Source organism: Lepidochelys kempii, chromosome 12 (assembly GCF_965140285.1).
Source record: "Lepidochelys kempii isolate rLepKem1 chromosome 12, rLepKem1.hap1, whole genome shotgun sequence".
Taxonomy (NCBI): domain Eukaryota; kingdom Metazoa; phylum Chordata; order Testudines; family Cheloniidae; genus Lepidochelys; species Lepidochelys kempii.
Genome location: NC_136391.1, coordinates 17300390 through 17321414, shown reverse-complemented (window position 1 = coordinate 17321414; position 21025 = coordinate 17300390). Strand labels below are relative to the sequence as shown.

Here is a 21025-nt window from a genome sequence, read left to right as displayed (position 1 = left end):
CACCTGCAGCACAGAAGAGAACTTACCATCCCTCCCAGCAGGTAGAAATGGGTAAAAGAGGGAACTTACGTCTCCAACCAGCCATAAGAGGGCAAGGAAGAGAGCTACAGGCCTGGGTTCAAGACAGCCCAACCATGAGCCCCATGAAGTGTCAAAGGAACAAAGGGCAGACTAAACCAGCATATCTGGGAAGCTGCAGGTATCTCAACCTATCTGATACATTTCCTGTAGCATAATTTTTAGTTGTGCCCAGCTAGGGGGCGGGAGGGAGGAGAAGACACGACACAAACTATTTATCAGACAAATGAAGGAGGCCAGGGGAGGAAGATGCACTTGAGAGGAAGATGACTGAAGGTTTGAGGATCTATCTAAAGGAGAGAGGAAGCTTCCTTCTGTGGCTGAAGACCTAGCCAGTCTCCACACAGAAGAACTGGCACAAAAGATCTTGGATGTGACTTGTGGGAAAAAGTGACGGCTGAATATTGCATTCTGGGAAGGATAAGGATGGAGACCTCTAGTCTCATGAACATGCTCTGTCTCGCTCGCCTAATATCTTTTTTTACATCTTTGGTTAGACCTGCAAAGATATTTACCGTAGGCAGTAAATCAGTTTAACATGATCTGTAGAATACCTGCTGGTTTCCCTGTCATAGAAAGTGCCATGTAAGAGCAATATATGTTGCAATTGTTCACATCAATGCTCTGAGCTCATTCTCTCTTTTCAGAAAATAAAATCAAGATCAGTTTGTGATGACACCCATCACCATCTCCTTAAACTTCAAAAGGAAATGCAGTAATGACCCATTAAGCGGTAGTATGACCCTTGTTTAGTGTGGGATTACAAATCTCATCCTAAAACTTAATCTCAGAAATTGTCATGTCCACTTAAGGGGTTCAGAGGACTTTAGTGTCTCTCTTCCCTAGAATTTTGCACACTTAAATCATTTAACTTTGAACTAACCAACCTTCCTCCATTTGAAGGGGAAAAAAAAACAGTCTAAAACTTTTGGCGCTAATAAAAAACGACAACATTTTTATCCAGCATAATTACTGACAAATTCCAATTGGAAAGCTGTTGCTTTTATTTTAATTTTATTAAAGAAGTGAACAAAGGCTACCCAAGGCATCACAATAAAATTACATTAACTGTAAAATTACATTATTAATTCTTTAATCTCACTTGAGGCCTCAAGCTGTTGCTATGTCCAATTACCCAGCTAACCACCTGTCAGAATTGTAAAGCTAGTTTAACATTACCTCCAGGACAGTGGTGTGCCCTATGTTCAGTCAGGTCTGCCAGTGAATCGAAGTCCTGCTGACAGTTATCGCAGGTGTAAATTGACTCATCCTCCATGTCTTCATCTTCCTCATTTCTCTCTTCCTGACTCGTCACGCTGTTCCTCTCTTCCAGGGCCCGGCTGTCTTTCACCTCATTCTCCAGCTCTCCTCCTAGGCCTCCTGCCAACAGGAAGAATATACTCCACTGTAAGTTTTAGGGGTCTGAGGAAAAAAATTTAAAGAAATGGTCTTGCATCTATTAGATATTTAATTACCCTAGCTCTCACTTCACATTATTCCTGACACCTCTCATTATATTAATGTTTTTTTGTATCATGCAGTTTAACAACTTTCAATTATCAATTTTCAACTATCCTCCAAAGATACTTTCTTCTAATCTTCTTTAGTGTGTGTATGGTAGGAACCTCTAGGTCTCCATCATACCAACCTGTTAGCATTTCATTATTTGAAGCAGATTCACAGCACGTTACAAACTGGCAAGGTTAATTATTGACTGTTAAGAAAGTTAAGTGCTGGATTTTAATTCTTTATTTCCCGTGGCTCCCCCCCCCCCAAAAAAAACCCCAATCTTCAAGCATCACCAAGAAAAAATTATCTGTTTTAAGGCCCCCATATCTCTTTAACTTCTGGTATGTGAGTAGTTCCACTAGACCTGAGCTAAAATTGCTAGGCAGACATGCTTTGAATTCCAGTTGTCGGGTTAACATTATAGTATTTGATATTCAGATTTCTTAGATATTCTTTATTTTAAACTACAAAAAGAAAAGGAGGACTTGTGGCACCTTAGAGACTAACAAATTAAGTCCTCCTTTTCTTTTTGCAGATACAGACTAACACAGCTGCTACTCTGAAACCTTTATTTTAAACTGTGATCCAAATTTAGGAAAATGGAAATTTAAAGGGAAAGGAATAAACTGCAAGTTTAAAACAGAGATATAATTAAGGACCTGCTTCTCTTTTCACTTACACCAACGTAAGTCAGGATTAAATCCATTGCCCTCAATGGAAATAACCCAGTATAAAACTGGTCTAATGGAGGTAAGAATCAGGCTCTCTCTACCTACATAGTGTATGCAGTATGCAAAGAGCATATTCAAATCACGCTATTAGACTGGTTTGCCTATTTTGCCTCCTTCCATTCATCTTAAACTCTGTTTTAATAAAGTGTGTGGACTGTAAAGAATCATCATAAAACTGAACCTGAAGCACAAACTGCAATAAAAAATTGAATTCACAGAATCTTCTGTTAGAAGTTCCAAGTTGTTCATTGTCTGAATTTATACGATGGAAGCTAGTTTGTTAAACAGGACTGAGGGTATCTCTTCTTGATCCAAATTTTTAATGAGATGTTATAAAGTCATTGGGTTGTTTGTTTGTTTTTTAAATTATGAAGGAAACACCAGTGATTATACAGATCAATCATTTCTCATATGGGATTTGATCCAAAGAGATTAATGCCGACAAATACTGAAAAAATGAAACTAAACTGAGAAATACAATTTATTCAAGATGAAAGCTAGGAACTATAAGCACTTCAATTCATATATATAAAGTTAGTAGGGTTCTATTACTGCCATCCATTGAAAACACACATTTTCAAACATCTGCACTGAACACAATAGCGTAAATCAACAGGTGTAAACTGTTCTGCAGTTTTCCACGGAGCACTCATAGCATGACATACCCTTCAGACTGCAATGGAAATATTAAAAATCAATGCTTTTGCTTGTGGTGTATGTAGCATCTCTCAACAATTAAATTATCTACACATTTTCAGGTTCTTTTACTGTCAGTTTATACAGATATTTTCAATAGAAAATATTCATTAAAAGCTACCTATTATATTCATCTAAAGAAAAGAGATCTACCACTAGTACAGTGGCAATGAATTTAAGGGTTTGGTAACAAGAAAAATTATTCAGTAAGCTCTCTACATTGTAAGTCATTGTTTGGACTATGTTTATTCAGTTTATACTGTTCTCTGAATCTCATGATTTTTAGCCTCTTCCTTTAGTAACAATGTATTGTAGGAAAAAAAAACATAATTCTGGTTCTCTCTGAACTGGTACCTACCCAAATAATAAGTTACATTTAAGGCTATGATAGCTTTGCTTTACTTAACACATAATTTAATGTATATTTTCAAATTATCATTTTTGTTTTGTCATATTTACTTAACACATCTTTTTACAATCTCTCATCCCAGACTTGAATCACAAACATTACAGCTCATTCAATCTCTGTAAAGCCTGTATGTCTTGTAGAGTTGATAGTTAATAAATCAGAATGTCAACTCTCCTAGTTTTATAAGACAGAAACCTATAAAAATAGTCCAAGTATATAAATCCAATTTAAAGAACTGACACATAATTCTGTTCTGACTGCTAATGGAAAACTTAGAGAAAGGCTTTCTAAAACTGGCCTTTCCTATGCCAAAATAATAAAAAGGGCTCGGGCAGATTAGTGGAGGTTCCAGGGACCTATACAACACAGCAGAATAGAAATGTTTCCTTTTGACGATCAGCTGATCTGGTGAACATACTGCCACAAATTCATCCTTAGTATGACTCCAATAACTACATGACTGCACCAGGGATGAATTTGCTCATCTGTATCCAACAACAACAAATAATTTAGCATACTGCTTTCGGAAAAATAATTTGTATTGAGGTAAGACAACAAATTTCCATCTGCAATGCAACAATTTATAAAAAATCTTTTTATTTCCTATTAAAACAGGAGATTTGCTTCACCAAAAGCAACCTTCCAAAGTTTCATTACTCGACATATGTATGTGTAACAGCACAGAAACGAATCTTGTATAAAATGAGGTATTTAGCAGAGGAAAAATTACTCTAAATTGAGATTCTATACTCAAAGAATTGTACTTGTGCATGATTCTCTCCATCTTATTGTCAATCTCCTTTGAATGTTATCTTTATTAGACTCTTCTTCTTGATTCTTGCTTTATAAAGCAGGATCTACAGCAAGCACGATGGACAAGAAAAGCATATTGTCTATTTTTTGAGTTAATTTCTTTTACATTGAATATGAATATCAGCACGGAGGACCTCACTATCACTGACAGCTTACTTTTTTTCTTTTAAAGTAAATTTAGTGCCTGTGAAAGGTGCCAGGCTGACAGACTTTGAGGCTTTTCTTTGGAAAGAGGTCTTCAGTGAACGGCAAAGCAAGGTAAGCCAAGTACAGTGATAGCACACGTTGCCTTATCAATATGTCACAACCAAGAACCAAAGAATATACATATTAGGAGAAAAAAGAAAAGGAGTACTTGTGGCACCTTAGAGGCTAACCAATTTATTTGAGCATAAGCTTTCGTGAGCTACAGCTCACTTCATTGGATGCATACTGTGGAAACTGCAGTGTGGTTACTCCTGCCTATTAAGTCTTTGTGCCTCTGCAGAAATTGCCAACAAGGCTGTCATTGGTGATGCTTTAGATTGCTGTGTATTTGGGATTTGGCCACATAACTGTAGGGAAATGGACTGAGAGCATCAACTCATTTCATAAAAGTAAGCAGTCATTAAATGTGGTTTTTTGGTCACTAAACAATGTGGGCTGATCCAAATAGGTAAGCTAGTAATTAAAAGCTTTGCATCCTCCTCCATGTAGCCATACTGTTAACTCATTCTTTAAGAATGAGTTTTCTAAAGACTTTGGCCGAGTTTCTTATGAGTTTATAGTATAACATACCTAATCTCAAGTATTGCTACATGGATCCTAATGGAACGAATTTCAGAAGAGAGACACCACATGTTCCATTTTGACTATTAAAACTAAGAAAAGTTACCAAACAAAAACAAAACAAAAAGAACTTACAAAAAAGACTGTAAGTCACCATAAGTAAAAATTATGCCAACCTAATGGTTACCATCTGTGACCCAGAACTGGGAGCAGGCTCTAATTCTTACTCATCAAGCTGGTAGTGCTAAGGAGGCATTGTCTTCAAAGGGATCAAATCTGCACAACACTAACATGTCTCTTCAAGGCTAGAAATATACAATAGAAAAGGCTACTTGTACAACGCTTTTGTAGAGCCTGGGTAACAGCTGCACTCGGGAATGGAACATACCAGGAAAAAAAGAGGGGGTGGAAACCTAAAAGAGTCTCACAAATGGCCATAGAGACCATTCTGCTTACCTGTGAGAAGGCTCAGTTCCCCAGTAGATACGGAGGAGACAGCATGAACTAGTGGTTTGATCAGCAGGCATCAGAAGACCTGCCTGCTGATCAAACCACTGATTCTCTGTCTGCCTTAGGCCTGTCATTTAACCTCTCCATGCCTGTTCTTCAATCTATAACATGAAGATAAGCACTTATCCACCTTTCTAAAGGTGCTTTGAGATCAGTGAATAAAACATGCTATCAATTGTAAATTTTATTGTTTGCCTGAGCGGTAAATATTTACGATGCCCTTAGAGCTAGGATTGCTTAATCTGATTAGCATAAATAATAGTTTCTTATTGTACATACTGCAAAAAAAAAATCACACTTACTGATATATCCAGGAATTCCCACAAGGTACATATTATTGAGAGGGTAGCATATTAACACTGACATACTGTTACCAAGCAACACCAGGACAAATCTGTATGTAGCACAGAGGTTATGTGGAAAAGTCAACACAAGAAAACTGCTGGCACTGGTTTGTTTAAATAAATGACTGCTAATTAATTCTAATAAAAAAACTTTGTGTTTCACAGATGTGCATGATCTGTACAGCTGGCATACTTGAGCTGCAAGTATATAGGATATTCAAAAAATTCACAACCACTCACACTCAACAGTGTCTCCAACAAGATACTGAACAGACTATTGAATGTCCAAAGGATAACAACCATTTCTAATTGTTGCTTTCAATGTATTTAATCACTTGGCTGCATAACTGAAGTGGAGGCTTCAATTTGAATGATCAGCCTTGAAAATATAACTTACGATGCCTAAAGTTACAGAAAACAGCCAGTTTGTATTGCATCAGGTTTGAAATGTTTGCTGTGCATCAACACACGAATATTTTACCCTACTATCTTAATGACAGTCTGGACAATAGTGTTAATAAAATGTTATTTTATATGCCAGTACGGTTAGTGTTTTCAGTGAGTCTTAATCATTTTTCTTTGTAAGCGATGGGTTTATTTTCTAGAAATAAGGCTAGTTCTTCAAAAATAGAAAAGGCCAAAATAGATCAGTGTTACTAAGTGGCATGCTGACCTAAGAAATACACCAAGGAGAGGAATTCATTAAATTTGGCTTATTTGAAAGTTAGAATCAATGGCCTGCTAAACCCAGGGTTGTGAGTTCAATCCTTGAGGGGGCCATTTGGGATCTGGGGCAAAAATTGGGGATTGGTCCTGCTTTGAGCAGGGGGTTGCTCTAGATGACCTCCTGAGGTCCCTTCCAACCCTGATATTCTATTCTAGTCTATATAATTAATATAGTGGTGTATAGCATGTGAACTGTTCATGAATTTCTGTATTATGGAAACCATACAATTTTTTAAACTGACACTTTTAAAATAAATTACATACACAGGGTGAAATCTTGCCCCCATTGAAATCAAACTCTGATTTGACTTCAATGGGGCCAGGATTTCACCCATTATATTTTGTATGTTAAAAGCTCACCTTTTTCTTCTGTGTTTGTACAGAGCCTAGCATAATGGGCTCCCGATCCTTGAGTAGGGATCTTAGGCACTATGGTAATACAAATAATAATAAACAAAAATAAAATTTATTGGCATCAACTGGCAGCATACAATTAGAGACACAAAATGATGGGTCTAAATCCCAAGAGGTTATGACCACCTGCAATTCCCATTGATTTGCAGTTGGGAGATGCAAGTGCACATTGCCTCTCAGGATTTGGTCTATAGAAATTAGCGATGGAAAGAACCTTTTAGGCAATTTCAGAATTGCAAAAAGACAGGGGTAAGTAAAACATGGCTCTTTTTCCTATCATGGCAAAAGGCAAGCAAGTTCATTTTGTGCTTGTTCTGATATATTTTCAGCACAATTTTGCAAGGCAAGTGCAGGATTATTCCCTGTAGCAGGGATTCTCAATCTTTTTTTTCTGAGCCCCCCCCCCCCCCCCCATATGCTATAAAAACTCCACGGCCCTCCTGTGCCACAACAACTAGTTTTCTGCATATAAAAGCCGGGGCTGGCGTTAGGGGGTAGCAAGCAAGGCAATTGCGTGAACCCACATGGTACAGGGGGCCCCACAAAACTAAGTTGTTCAGGCTCCGCCTTCAGCCCTAGGTGGCAGGCCTCAGGGCCCTGGTCTTCAGCTCCATGCGGTGCAGCTCCAGCTTTCTACCCTGGGCTCCAGCAAGTCTAATTCTGGCCCTGCTTGGCGGCCTCCCTGGTTGAGAACCACTGCCCTATAGCATATTATCTAGTACTAAGTCCAATCTAGTTTTAAATTCCTCAAGTTGTGGGGCTTCTATCAAAAGTATGTCTCATTATAGTTGATACTACATTCACCTTCTAATTGTGCAACAGTTCTTTTGTAAGTAGTTTAACCAGACACAGGTAGAACAGTAATTCATAAAGGAAATGCTTACACCTGACAAGTTATAACAGCTATACATGTAAACTTATGCATACCATGGAAGTCACATTGGTCACTTTTGAAAACGTAAAGAAAAACAAAAAAAAAGGCCAAGACACTGACATCTCTAGCTCACCAACATCTTAGCAGAGCAGTCGCACTGTGATAAAACAGTCATTACACTCTTAAGCCAACCCACACAGGGACACAGCTTCCTCCTGGACTCGTCAGAAGAGAGGACCAGAGTCACATGCACTGAATGGAGGACATGCCCCTTATGAAGGAGAATCTTAGTATCTTGGGGCTCCCAACAGCAGACGAGGAAGATCCGGTCCTGCAGAATTTCTTTGTAAAAGAGTTCCAAAACTCCCCCACCATCCCAATATATGCAGTAGTACTTTAGGACGCACCTTCAAAACCCACCATAAGGTGACTACCCAGAGGGCACATTCACAGCAACATATTCATACCCATTTGATAAAGACAGTATCTTAGTAGCAGCAAAAAAAAAAAAAAAAAGGGGGGGGGGGGAGGTGCAAAATATGGCCTTACAAAGGTTTAAAATATTTCCTAAATGTTTGTCCAGAGATGCAGACGAGGTGGTTGGAGCAAAAGTCACAGATGAAAAGGTTTATAGCCTAAGGGATGGAAGCTTTGGTGTTATAACCAGCCAAACTGATGGAGCTAAATTAATCCCTGATGTAACTCCACTGACTTCTGTGGTATTACACCAGAAACAAATCTGTCCCATGTTTTACCAACAAGGCATAACGTTCCTGTGTTGTGATTTCGTGTCGGCCAGTGAACTCCTAAAGGCAGAAAGAAACTTCACATACAATTAAAAAGTGTGGACAAAAGAAAAACTAAGGGTAAAAAGCCTAATCTAAAATGTTATTAATATGTGTTTTTCTACTGTTAAATGTCAGTTCAGGGTCTGTGTTTGAATTAACTGTATTAAGTTTGTTAACATTTAAAAGCGGTCTCTGATATTTTGAGATAACAGAGATGCCCAAATTTATCGGCAGGTTATAGTCCAAGAACAATAAATTTGGGCAAAAAGTTATTAATATTGTCCAGTTAGAAAGAGCAAACAAATCTGAGGGTAAAGAGTGTAGGCAGAGAAGTTTCTCATTTGCTGTATATTCCCAGTGAAGCATGTTTTTGTAGCTTAAGATCTTCTTTAAAGATCCTTTTAAAATATTCAAATCTTTATCATGTGCATGCTTGTGTTGTACCTTACAATTGTATGTATATACAGCACAAAAGCAGCAGTGAATGTAATTGTTAGTAGTTCTACTTTGCTATATTACAAAATAAAACTATTTCAAATGCACAAAAAGAAGCCAATGTGTTGGTTCACAAGACCAAGTTATGTCAAAAAATAAAAGTTCAATCTGAGCGCTAGGTTGAGGCAAAGGCACTCTGTTGATCTCTAGTACATGCTAAGGGGATCAAAAGCAAGCATGTTTAAAACTCTGAAGTGCACAGCAGCCTAAGTCTTTCACACTCAGTGTCAATACACCATAAAAAAAAGAAACAGGAAAATGGCTGAAAAAACAAATGAAGACCACAGAAAGGACAGCACATGCAATACTGCGGTAAATTGCAGGTATCGTCAAATTGTATGGGACCTGTATATGAAAGACGTCGAAGCAACTGAAATTCAGGTTGCTATGCAATCCACTCACTGCTCAAACACACACTTCTTACAGACTTAGAATTCTGTGCATCAGTTCCTCTCCTCTCTCAACAAGAGGAAAAAACAATCATAATACAAAAAAAATTATTTGATCCAGCATGTAGTTAATGTTGTTGGCCTCCTAAGACGTAAAACTTAACAAAATTGATCTCACTGCAGTGCTGTAATGAAGAACAGTAGGATAAGGCTACCCTTGAACCATGAAAATTGTATATTGTTACCTCCTTGTGACCTCCTAGGGCTATGGCCATTCCAACTTCTCCAAGCTGTCATTTGTTTGATTCTGACAACAGACTGTACAGGCAAGCAAGAATGGAAGTTTTTTTTGGAAGGGCAGGGATGAGGACAGGCTGCTTACTGCTAGATAACTCTTTCAAACAACAATAAATTGAATTAGTAATGCAGAATTCCACACACTAACCCAACTTAAAACTACTATATGAAGCGAGTTAGGAATAAAATATTAATCTGTATAGTACTCAAAAGTCAGTGTCTTTCAGGTGAGGTGTATTGTATCAATGCTACAGCATTTCACAACATAATAGTAATCACCACAATATGGGTTCTGAATTAACATTTTAAATATATAAACTTTTCCTGGTGTTTTTCTTTAACTTCGTATGGGGGAAGAAATGCACATTGGGTTCACGGGTAAAGAGTAATCACCACTTGTGTGTTTAGTGGAAAAGAATGTGTTTTAAAAGGACTAATTGAGCATTAAATTAGGAAGAGGAAGGTGGCTGTTTATGTCTCATGCTCTACAATCTGATAACTAAACAATTTCTACCACTGTACTTTTTGCAAAATTCTTAGATATGAGGTCTCCCAGCTCTTTGTGATAACCTAAATGTAACAATATTTTGAGGGCACGACTTTAAACTTAACTATCTTATTTATAAAATATCTAATTAATAACTTGCAGTATTAAGAAAAAGCCTGCGAAATGGCTATTTTTAGGCAAAAGGCAAAGTGGAGGTTCTCCAAAACACAAAGTATGTCTGGTGGGATTTTTTTTCACCACCAATAGTTCCACACTAAATATTTGTTTTTCCTATGTATGCTCGTCTTCTGTTGTACAAAATAAAGAAAAGAAACGTTGGTTTCATTCTTGCCTTAACTCACTTTGATTTGAGAATATAGGTTTCTAAAATTCTAACTGCTATTTCCAAAAGATAATTCCTGTTTGAACTAGAGCATATTTTGGGTAAGTTCCACAGCCTGTGTTACACAGAAAGTCACACTAGGTGATCATCACAGTGGTTACTCCTAGCTGTAGAGTACTGTATATGAATCTCTGGACAGGAGTTACTTGATGTATAGAATATAATGTAACAGAAAAACTTAAAACACTGAAAATACACAAAAGTAATGTTTGAAAGTCTTAGATGACCTTTCTGTTTCCTAGGGAGTTCTGAGTTGTCTGTATATTTCAACAGTACACCTCTTGGGACAAGTACAATGGGTGAAATTCCCACTGACTTCACTCAACATCTTCATATATTTGCAAGCACTGTCAGTGTTTAAGTACCAGAATTTGCATTTGTGAATACTTCTTTGGACCTTAGCTCATTTTTGGGTTTACTGATTTTGGTACATGCACATACAGATACTAGGTCTGAGCTAAAGCCCTCTGGAGTCAATGGGATTCTTTCCACTGACTTCAGTGAGTTTAGAATTAGGTCCTATAGGCAAACACACACACAAAATAACTTCCTGGAACTTTGGCTTTCTTGGATTTCAGGCCATCCACGATATTATTTAGTCAAGATGTAGTAGAAACTTTTTATTAAATGATGCTAATTTTTTATTGTTCAAACTGTCATTTCATTTTCCATTATAGCAGAAATCTCCTATAGGAGCACTCAGATTAAGTTTCTTTATTCTGTCTCAAGTAATGTGTCACATTTAATCAGTTTTTAGTTTCATTATCGCTTAAAAATTAGAAACCAGTTTCTTTGCATCTTTATTGCATTTTTTTACTTTACTTACTGATAGGTTATTAAACTTGGATATTTTAGACATGCATAACATATGAAACAAATTCCTCACTGTCTCTAACCAACTTTAGCATTAGCTTTTTTATAGTTTTTAGGTTTATTTTCACTGAAAGACTGCTCGTAATTATTGCTCATGTTGTCCCCAAACACTTATGTTACTAAAGTGTGAAATGTCTTCTAACACAAAGACAGATCTCTGGGAAGTAATTACAAAAATGCATTCGGGGCAATAATTCTATATTAACTGTCAGCTGCATACATCTCCTGAAAAGGCACTTGTTATGAAGGAATTATTTGTGTGGCATTTAAAGGCACTGAAGGCAAGAGAAAACTGCAATACATTAAACCAGAAACTCCAACTCCCTCATCAAGGGTCAATTTATTTTTAAATCATTATCCTGAAGTCAAACCAACACCTACCTGAGTGTTTATTGTAAAGACAATTTCAATACACAAACAGCCTGGATGCAATTTCCCATTTACAGTGTGGTACAATTAACATCCCCTTTTTTAAAGAGTTCTCTGAGTAGCCTGTCAAAACAGGTATATCCAATAATTCAAGACTTCTATTAACTGCTGGCTGATGTCACCAAAAAGACTTATTAATGATTTATGAATACTAAAACGGCCTCACAACTGACCCTGCACATTAAACAAGTACCTGAGTCATTATCAAGAAAAGTGTGAGAAAATGTGTTAATACACATTGAGCAGAACTGTTATCCTTTAGGCCAATCCTGCAATCCTTAGCGAGGCAAATGCCCCATGAAATTAAAGCGTGTTTTATATGAGTAAGGAAGATAGGATCTGGTACTCAGCGTTACTGAGATAGCTCCACGTTTCAGTGAAAGGGTAAAATGAACCACCAGATAACAATACGATCACAAAATATACCTAAAGATGTTCACTTAGTGTTAACCAAACCTGTGGGGATTATTAAGAACAAAACAAAACAAACAATAGGATTAGCTCGAGCTTTTCTAATGCTTGTTCTGGAGCTATTTACATTTTATTACATTATGCTACAATGCATTCCTGAACAAAGACAACAAAAAAGCATCTGAATTATTATTTATTTGTACAGCACTAACAATGTGCTGGTACTTTGCAAAGTGAAGCAGGGCATACATCTTATCAGTTGTTCAATATTTGGTTGGTTAGTTGGATATATATGGAGATGTGAGTGCTTCCCTGACAGGAGAAATACTGTTTATGGAATTGTTGGAAGAGAATTTTTAAAAACTGGAACAGTGGGAGGAGGGCAAGGCTGACTGGGTCGTGCTAAATGTTTAACTGTTATGCATTATCCTGCTTTAGATTGTCCCCAGATTAAGGGTTCCATTTCCTTTGTGCAGGAAACAACTGTGTAAAGTGAGCAGAAACTCTGCAAGTTTGATGCATGGCGCTTCTACCACTTCTCTATCCCTTCATGGAAGCAGCTCAGGATTCTGTCCCTGTAATCCATGGATCTGGAAAAGGCAAGGGAGATCTAACCACAAGCCCCTTTGTCGCCACCAGCTCCTGACTGCCCTTGTAAGCATGCCTCGAATTCAACTACTATTCACTCCCCCTATCAAGGCTGGGCGTGATTCTACAGCCTGCAGTGCAGAGGCCTTAGGTTGCATTAACCAGTGCTGCGTTCCTCAGCCAGCTCTCCTACTGTCCCGTAACTGCAGGGCTAGAACCACTACCAAGGTGCTTCTGCCGAGCATGAGGAAAAGGAGAGAATCACCCCATTGGCAAAACTTCCCTCTTCCGTGAGTAAAGGGTTAGAGTAAGGCACTCCATGTTATCTAATCCTAAAATGTTATGGCACTTCTTCACATCAACCTGTCCAAAGCCCATTGCATTAATGGGCTCTGAATCAGCACCCCATCTGTGTAACTCCATGAGAGTTATACGCAGTCCAGTAAAGAAAAACACAAATTTTGGAATATATTTCAATGAAAATACCTGTAAAGTTCTTGCTCCTCTGGTGTCAGCCTAAAGAAAGATATTCCAGCTCCAAGAATGCCCTATCGTGAAGACAATTCCATCACAACTTTTTTCATGATATCACTACCACAAAGGAGTTATTCTAATGCCAAATAGCAATTTGCTCAAAACCTCACAGATCATCAGTGGTATTCAAAATAATGAATAATAACTTTGCACTTATTTGTAAAAACTGCTCAAACTATCACATGCATGAAACTCTCATTCATTTTCTAGAGGTATTTGATAGCTGTGCAACAGATTATAAAGTCAGTGTTCCATCCTTCTGCAGAGTTTCACATGCATGATTGTGCACAACTGTAATTAACGATTTTTTTTTTTACTTTAAGGTGGAGCCAGATATATACATGGTTTAAATCTATAGTGCCCTGAACAGATTGAAAATTCAAATGATTTAATAAAATTCACATGTGGCTTGTTTTAGCAGCTGCATATCAAATGGAAAAATAAGATATTGACCAGTTCTCCTTAGAATACCATCTGTTAGTAACTGCTCATTATAACAAATCTGTTGATTAAAAAAAAAAATTATAGGTTTCAGAGTAGCAGCTGTGTTAGTCTGTATTCGCAAAAAGAAAAGGAGTACTTGTGGCACAAACAAATAAAAAAAATTATAGATAGTGTAATTTATCATTACAGACAAAACATGACTGCGTACATAAGCGTCTTCAAATCCCCTTATGCATATCCAAAATGTTGGTTCTATATTTAAATCTTTTTCCTATGTCAGGTCTAAAAAAGGAAATTGCTCCTTCGGTCTCTGGATTTGGGCTAGAATTTTGCCTTCTGATCTGTAAAAGGGCGCTTATTGCAAACCAAGCCTTTAGGAGTCTCTTAGCAGCAAACTTAGTAAGTAAGGCCCTGATTCAGAAACACTCTTAAGCATGTGCTTATTCAAGATGGCATTTAAGCACATGCTTAAGTATATGTTTAAAAGCTATCATGAAAAGGCATGCATTTCTCAATCAAAACCTACATGATTTTTGCATCTATGTTTGTTAATTTTTATCTATAATTTATATTTGGAGTTTTAAAGAGTCAGTAAATGCAACCATAAAATGATATGCACGGTAATGAAAGAGCTATCATATTCAGTAAAATGCGAACAAAACTAAGTTATACAATTAATATTAAGGAAAGAGAGAAAAAGAACAATAGAAGGAATGAAGCCTAGAAGCTGCCTAGATCATTCTCTACTGACAGTGACAAATGTGCAACTGAATGTGTATGGAATAGACTCTGCCTCTTCAGTATTATTATGATGAATGGAGGTTCTTCAGACTTTGAGAACAGACATCCAAAATGTATCCATGGCACCCTATTTTCCACTATAGTCTCAAGTAAGACTCCTATTGATGTCAATGGGAACCTTGCCTGACTATGGAGGGCCCCAGCATGTGCACCTGTGGTCTGATCCAGCTCCCACCAAAAACAATGGATAACTCCCATTGACTACAAAGGGGGTTGGATCAGGAGGAAAAACCTGCTTGGCCTTCTCACTGCAGTAGTGTGTGGTTAAACTAAAGTTAAAATTTTCAAAAGTGTCTAAATGAGTTAGAAGCCTAAGTCTCTTTTTTTAAAGTTACCTTGCTGCTTAGGAATGTACGGCCTGGTCTACATTTAAAATTTAGGTCTACATAGCTACGGCACTCAGAGGTATGAAAATGCATACCCCTAAGGGCTGTAGCTATGTCAGCCTAACCCCTGGTGTAGACGCAGGTAGGCCAGTGGAAGAATGCTTCTGTCAATCTAGCTGCTGTTGCTCTGGCAGGTGGTGTTCCTATAGTGACAGACAAACCCCTTCCATTGCTGTAGGCTGTGTCTACACTACTGGGTTATGGGAGCACAGCTACAGCACTGTAGCTATGCCACTATAGCCCCCTTAGTGTAGATAGGACCTAAGGTTCACTGAAAGTCAATGAACAGTAGCAGAATAATATGTATCTGAAAGTCAATGGAATTTAAACTCCTACGCACCTACATGGTTTTTGAAAATGGGACTTAAACACTTGAAAATTTTACCTAGCTCTCATGAAGCATGTGTATTACCTGAGTTGATTCAGATACGATTTCTTTAGGTTGGTATTTAGAGCATGGTACAGGAGTTCAGTTGGCTCTTTTTTCATATTCATTAACTTGCTTAGTAAGACTTTTATTTCAACCAGCAGAGAGCAAGGAAAGATTGTGCATCTCTTCTTATGTAGGTTAGAAAAGCATTTAAAAACAGGAAGCCACGCTATCAGAAAAGCCTCACTTTTGCGAAAAGCATTACAGCCCCAGTAATCCTGGTCAAACTTCCTTACATAAGGAAGAGTAATGTCCATTTCTCCCTTGCCCAGCTACTCTTATGACAGCCATGTTACAAACCAGTGCAGAAATCAAATTAGCAGAAAGTCCCAATGAATTTCCTGTCATTTATTGTTCCTCCCCAGCCTTTTCCTAAGTTTTAAATACACTGTATTTTTAGGTTACGGATTGAGCTTTATTTCCATTTTTTAACAGGCTTTCAAATAAAAATTAATCTTCCTCAACTTTCTCTTCTAATTTCTTTCCTTCATAACAAATATCAAAAATACTAAGTGTTTCACTTGACAAAGCCATTAATTCTGCAATTTCAGATAATTAAATTGAGCAAAGCTAAGTATTTAAATATGAACTAAGCGAAATATACTTATGCGTGGCTCATGCTGTTAGAATTCTGCTGCACGATATTCTGGTACTGTTCATTTATTAATATGGTAAACCTGATTTGTGACACTAGTGAATAAGGAATGTACTGTTTTTAATAAAAATAAAAATAAAAAAGTTTCACTAAGAATTGTGAATGAAGCCGCAAATGAAATAAACTAATCCCTCTGAATGAGCCCTCAGCAGTGCACTTCCTGTATCCAGTTGAAACGTGCACTCAGGATTCATACTTTCTTTGTGTTAACTAATTTCTGACTAGAGGCTTTCAGCTATGTATTTCTAGGATAATAAGTTAGCTGCAACAGTCCTCTAGTGTGGTGATCTTCTTAGCAGTGATAACACTTCCTCTTAACGTGTTCCTTGGTTCTTTTTCCTAACGGTATGTGGTAAAGGAAGCGTGAAAAGGTATTTAAAAGAGTTAAAACTAAGACATTAAAGCCCTGTCTCCCTTCAGCTCCTCCTCTAACATTTCAGGTCGTGAGTGCTAAAACAGTAGACTGAAGTGCAGTATACAACATGAAGTAATTGGCAGAGTGCTAAGAACCTGTACAAGGGGGCTTTTTATTGTTAAAAATAAATACATAAATAAAATACTTAAGTATGAATGTTTTGGGGCAAAACTGAAAATGGGTAAAAAAATGGAGCAGCCAAAAATCCAAACAGGGGAAATACTTTACATAATTAACCAAAGTCTCTCCAGAATTTTCATTAGATTTTTTTTTTTACTATTATTATTTGTACTCATGCCTTCTGCTTCTCATGTTTCTTGCAAACCACCTTAATTGGGCTCTACAGTATATGCCGAAAGTTCCTCGACTTCTTCCGCAGTCTCAAAGGACACCTATGAAAGGTGGTACCTGAGACTGCTCATAATAACTGTTACCAGACAGAGCTAATAATGACCCTCTTTCACTAATGAAAAAAAAAACATTGTTGCTGCTATAATTAAGCTTGTGAAGAGTTTAGTTGAAGAGAAATTAGATTTATTTACATGCTGTTCTGTTGCTGATGAAGCACCAGCTATTTGGGAGGACTTCTAATTAACCCTAATTTAGTTGATGTGCTCTTTTGCAGTCCCATTCCCTGTGTACTCTGTACAAGGTAAAATGTAATAATAATAATAAATTAGCCATTTTAAAAGAGTAGGTTTCTTTGCAGGGGACCAGCCCCAGATTTAGTCCTTAAATTATTAAATTTGCATTTTAGCATTTTAGATGCTGACAATTAAGAAACCCACACTCGAGAACTTAATTCTACAAAGCAGCAGATTCTACACTGAAACCCTATGAGAGAAGGGATTACATGGTAAAAAAAGGCCTTTTCTTTCACCTGCATCCTACATGTAAAATGTTGCACATTTTGTGTTGTTGGCCTTTCCTATACCTACTGTCTTTCTGAAGGAAGGCACCAGTGCTTCCTTTTGTGTTACATCATTCACCCACCCTAAAGAACACACGAGGGGAGCAAAGTTAAGCAGAAAACTCCATAAGGAATATTCAAGTGTCTCGTTGCATTGAAGGGATGGGGTTTGCTGGTTTGCAGAGAGCACAAGAAGCCTCTCTCTCATACTACATGGATCTCCATAGGATTTTTGCACAGATCTCAGGGGATCTCAGCCCTTCCCCACTGTTTACCAGGTCCCCACTCCTGCGTGATGCCACAGCTTCTTTACCCTTTCTTCTCACTTCTGCCCCCCACATCTCATCAATGGATAAAAGAATGTACAGGGTGGGACTAGGGAGAAGGTAATCTGAATGGTAAGTATGAACTTCCCTCCTGGAGATCTATACAGTGTACAGCAACTCTCCCCGAGCCCCACTAACCCTGTGGGATCCAGATCATGTGGGGTTTCTGGGGACATGCCCATGTAGATTCATGGAATGAGGCAGTATTATGCCACATTGGTTCCCTTCTCTTAAGAGGTTTAAAGCCAAAGGGGAGAGATTTCTCATCCTCCCACCCTGTTCACAATACACAGTGTGGAGCCTAGATTTAAAATCACTTCTACTTCCTATGTCTTCAATAAATTATATACTCTGATCACAAAGTTCATTAACCAGATACAGATTTAAAATATGACTACAGTGTCAAGCTAAAATCACTTAACTCGTAGGACATTTTTTCTCACCTAACATTTTGTTAATGGTTCTGTAACATGTACAGTATGTATGCAACAGTTGTATAACCAAAAGCACTTAAAATACAAATAGGTTTATAACTTCAGTGTACAAAAAAGCCCAGATGTTCACCACTCTATTTTTAACTGTTTTGGAGGAACATCCTTGCTAATGACAATTCTTATTTCAGAATACACCATAAATACTGAACCACCCACACAATGTGCTCCGATCTCTTTTTTGGAGGGGTGGGCATAAACAGCAAATAGAGACTATAGTGTGATTCTGCAATGAAGGCAGTACCTTAAACATAAATGCAGATATGCAGAAAATGGCATCTATAAAGATGACGTTGCTGGTGTCTTCAACATTACAGCTGCGTGAAACACTTAAAGCAAAACCCAAAGGAAAATTAGGGATTTTGCTATTTTTCATCCAGAGTAAATTTTGCCAATTTGGCCATTAGCTAACTGGTGTTTCAGAAAATGCTCAACAATAGTGCGTACATCCCAGTGGATGGGAAGCTAAAAACGAATGATGAAATATAATTTGCATTTCTATTTGGTCTTCATCTATTCCTCCACTAAATAGCATGTGTGAATAGTACTCTAATGAAAGTAGGGAACTAACAGTAGTGGGTAAAACCAAGTACAAAGCAAACAGCCAGGGACAAAATGACATCTCGTGTAACACCACTGACTTGCTGACTTCCATGGGATTTAACCAGGAAGGGGTTAACACTATTGTACAGGCTTCCCCCTGTGGGTCTGCCAAGCATCTCCATTTTGACCTGCAAAACCTGTGCCCTTCCTGCCTGTAATGCTCCTCCCATTCATAACCAATGAATCCACAAATTCATTTTCTTGTGTGATCTTAAAATGGGTTTTTAAGGCAGGTTTCTGGAGGTAGAAGCATTTTTTCGTAAAAGGCATCCATTTTATTAATCAGGATGTTTACCTCTTCCTTTCTCCGAGTTACCTGCTCCTCTGAAAAACACAAAAACTAGACAGAGAGAAAAGAGCTGTAGCAGTACAATACTCAGTACACTCCAGGCGTTACAAGACACAAATACAGGGATCCCTTTCATATAGTTGTCTCACAAGCTCCTAAATTGTGGTACAGGTTACAGGAGAAACTACCAGGAATGTCAATTCTCCACAACAAAAATTAGCAAAAAAAAATGTATCCTCAGTCAATATAAAGTCTTGTCCATGAAAGTTAAGAAAGTTGTTTTACCAAGTAAAATCAATTGCTTTTGTGGCACTGTGGGCCAAATGATGTTCTCACTTATAGCTACGTAACCCTATTGACTTTGAATATGGTTCATGGATATGATAGAGAAATATGCAAATTCATTTACTTTGTTTAATATGATCAAGCTTTGAAAGCCCAATGATTTTACATGAAACATTTCTTTAATAGGATAAATGGTCACCTGTTTTAGAATGTATATTCTAAAGAAGAGCCTGATACAAAGCTGTAATTAAATAAGTTATGTACAGAGGGTGTTCGTGTGTGTGCATGTGTCTATACACACACACACAGTTATTCTGTAAACTTGGCATTATTCTATTAGTTTAAATCAAAGATGCAGAACTGAAGACATTGCCACTTCAGTTGAAATTAAAATGAAGAAGAGAACATATATTTTAGCTGTCTATGTTATTGTTCAGAGCTTTTGGAGGAAGATAGGAATTGTCACATCAGAATTTATCAACAGTCCACGTATCTCCAAAACTGGCCAATACCAGATGCTGGCAAATTTGTGCCAGTAAACACACAGAAGGAAATTTTGGAATAATCCTCCTATTGTGAACCTTTGATCTGTTGTTCCCAGTAGAGGTCAACTCCAAACCAAATCATTATGTATTTCCCTTCCCATTTTTATCTAATACCATAAATGGAATCAATTAAAATTTTAGAGATGGAGCAAAACTGGTACCTCAAATCAAAACTCCTTCAAATTTTGGAAAGGTCAGAATATAACTCTTTGGATCAGAAACACTTCTATGATTTTCTTTGAGCTTGCCCCAAAAGGAGACTACATTCCCATCTGAATTCAAATGAAATCTCATAAAAACAGACCATGAGATTTCAGCGCCATATAATCCAGATTTGAGCCCTACCCCTAAACCAGCCTAACCATGAACTCTAGTCTCCACCTAATCTGATTCCATATTTGAACCTATCCTAAATTAAATTAGGGGAATAGAAAAAAAAACCCACCATTTAGCTAGTGAAGTATTCTTACATCATTTGCCTCTTTCTCCTCTTTTGTGTTTGTGTTTTTAGAATTTAGATTAACAGGTAATAAACAGGCCACATAACTACAGTCCTTCATGTGATTATATCATCTCTGCACCAAAATGTTCTTTGTAGTTAAGATAAAATGTACAGAGCTAGAGCTACAAACCTAATTGTGGAGCACTGTCCTCAAGTAGTTCCCTATGCCAAGATGTTTTAGTCAAACCCTTCCTTGTGATACATATCCACTGGTGTGCATATGTGCACCAATATTTCTTTCAAATTGAAAATTCTCTCTAGCTGTGGTTCAAACAACAGCTAGAGGCTTAAAATACATACACATACTACACAGAGAGCATCTCAGTGGCCGTGGTTTTCTTGATCCAAATGAAAGCTTCCAACTGAGAGGTAAGAAA

At 37.5% G+C, this 21025-nt stretch overlaps 1 protein-coding gene across 13 annotated transcripts in view; it reads right to left on the bottom strand.

Moving 5' to 3' along the window:
• ZNF423 (zinc finger protein 423) overlaps positions 1–21025 on the bottom strand; it is a 334537-nt gene that overhangs the window by 223636 nt on the left and 89876 nt on the right. For 8 of the 13 annotated variants that reach the window (XM_073307700.1, XM_073307696.1, XM_073307686.1 and 5 more), the window contains exons 3-4: positions 6945–7013; positions 1258–1458 (exon numbers count right to left, since the gene is read on the bottom strand). The exons of 1 other annotated variant lie outside the window; for it this stretch is intronic. In XM_073307700.1, the coding sequence (XP_073163801.1) occupies positions 1258–1458; positions 6945–7013 (270 nt within the window). Of the gene's footprint in view, positions 1–1257; positions 1501–6944; positions 7014–21025 lie in introns of those variants that run through there. 4 more of the 13 variants (XM_073307691.1, XM_073307694.1, XM_073307698.1 and 1 more) reach the window with 3 other exon arrangements.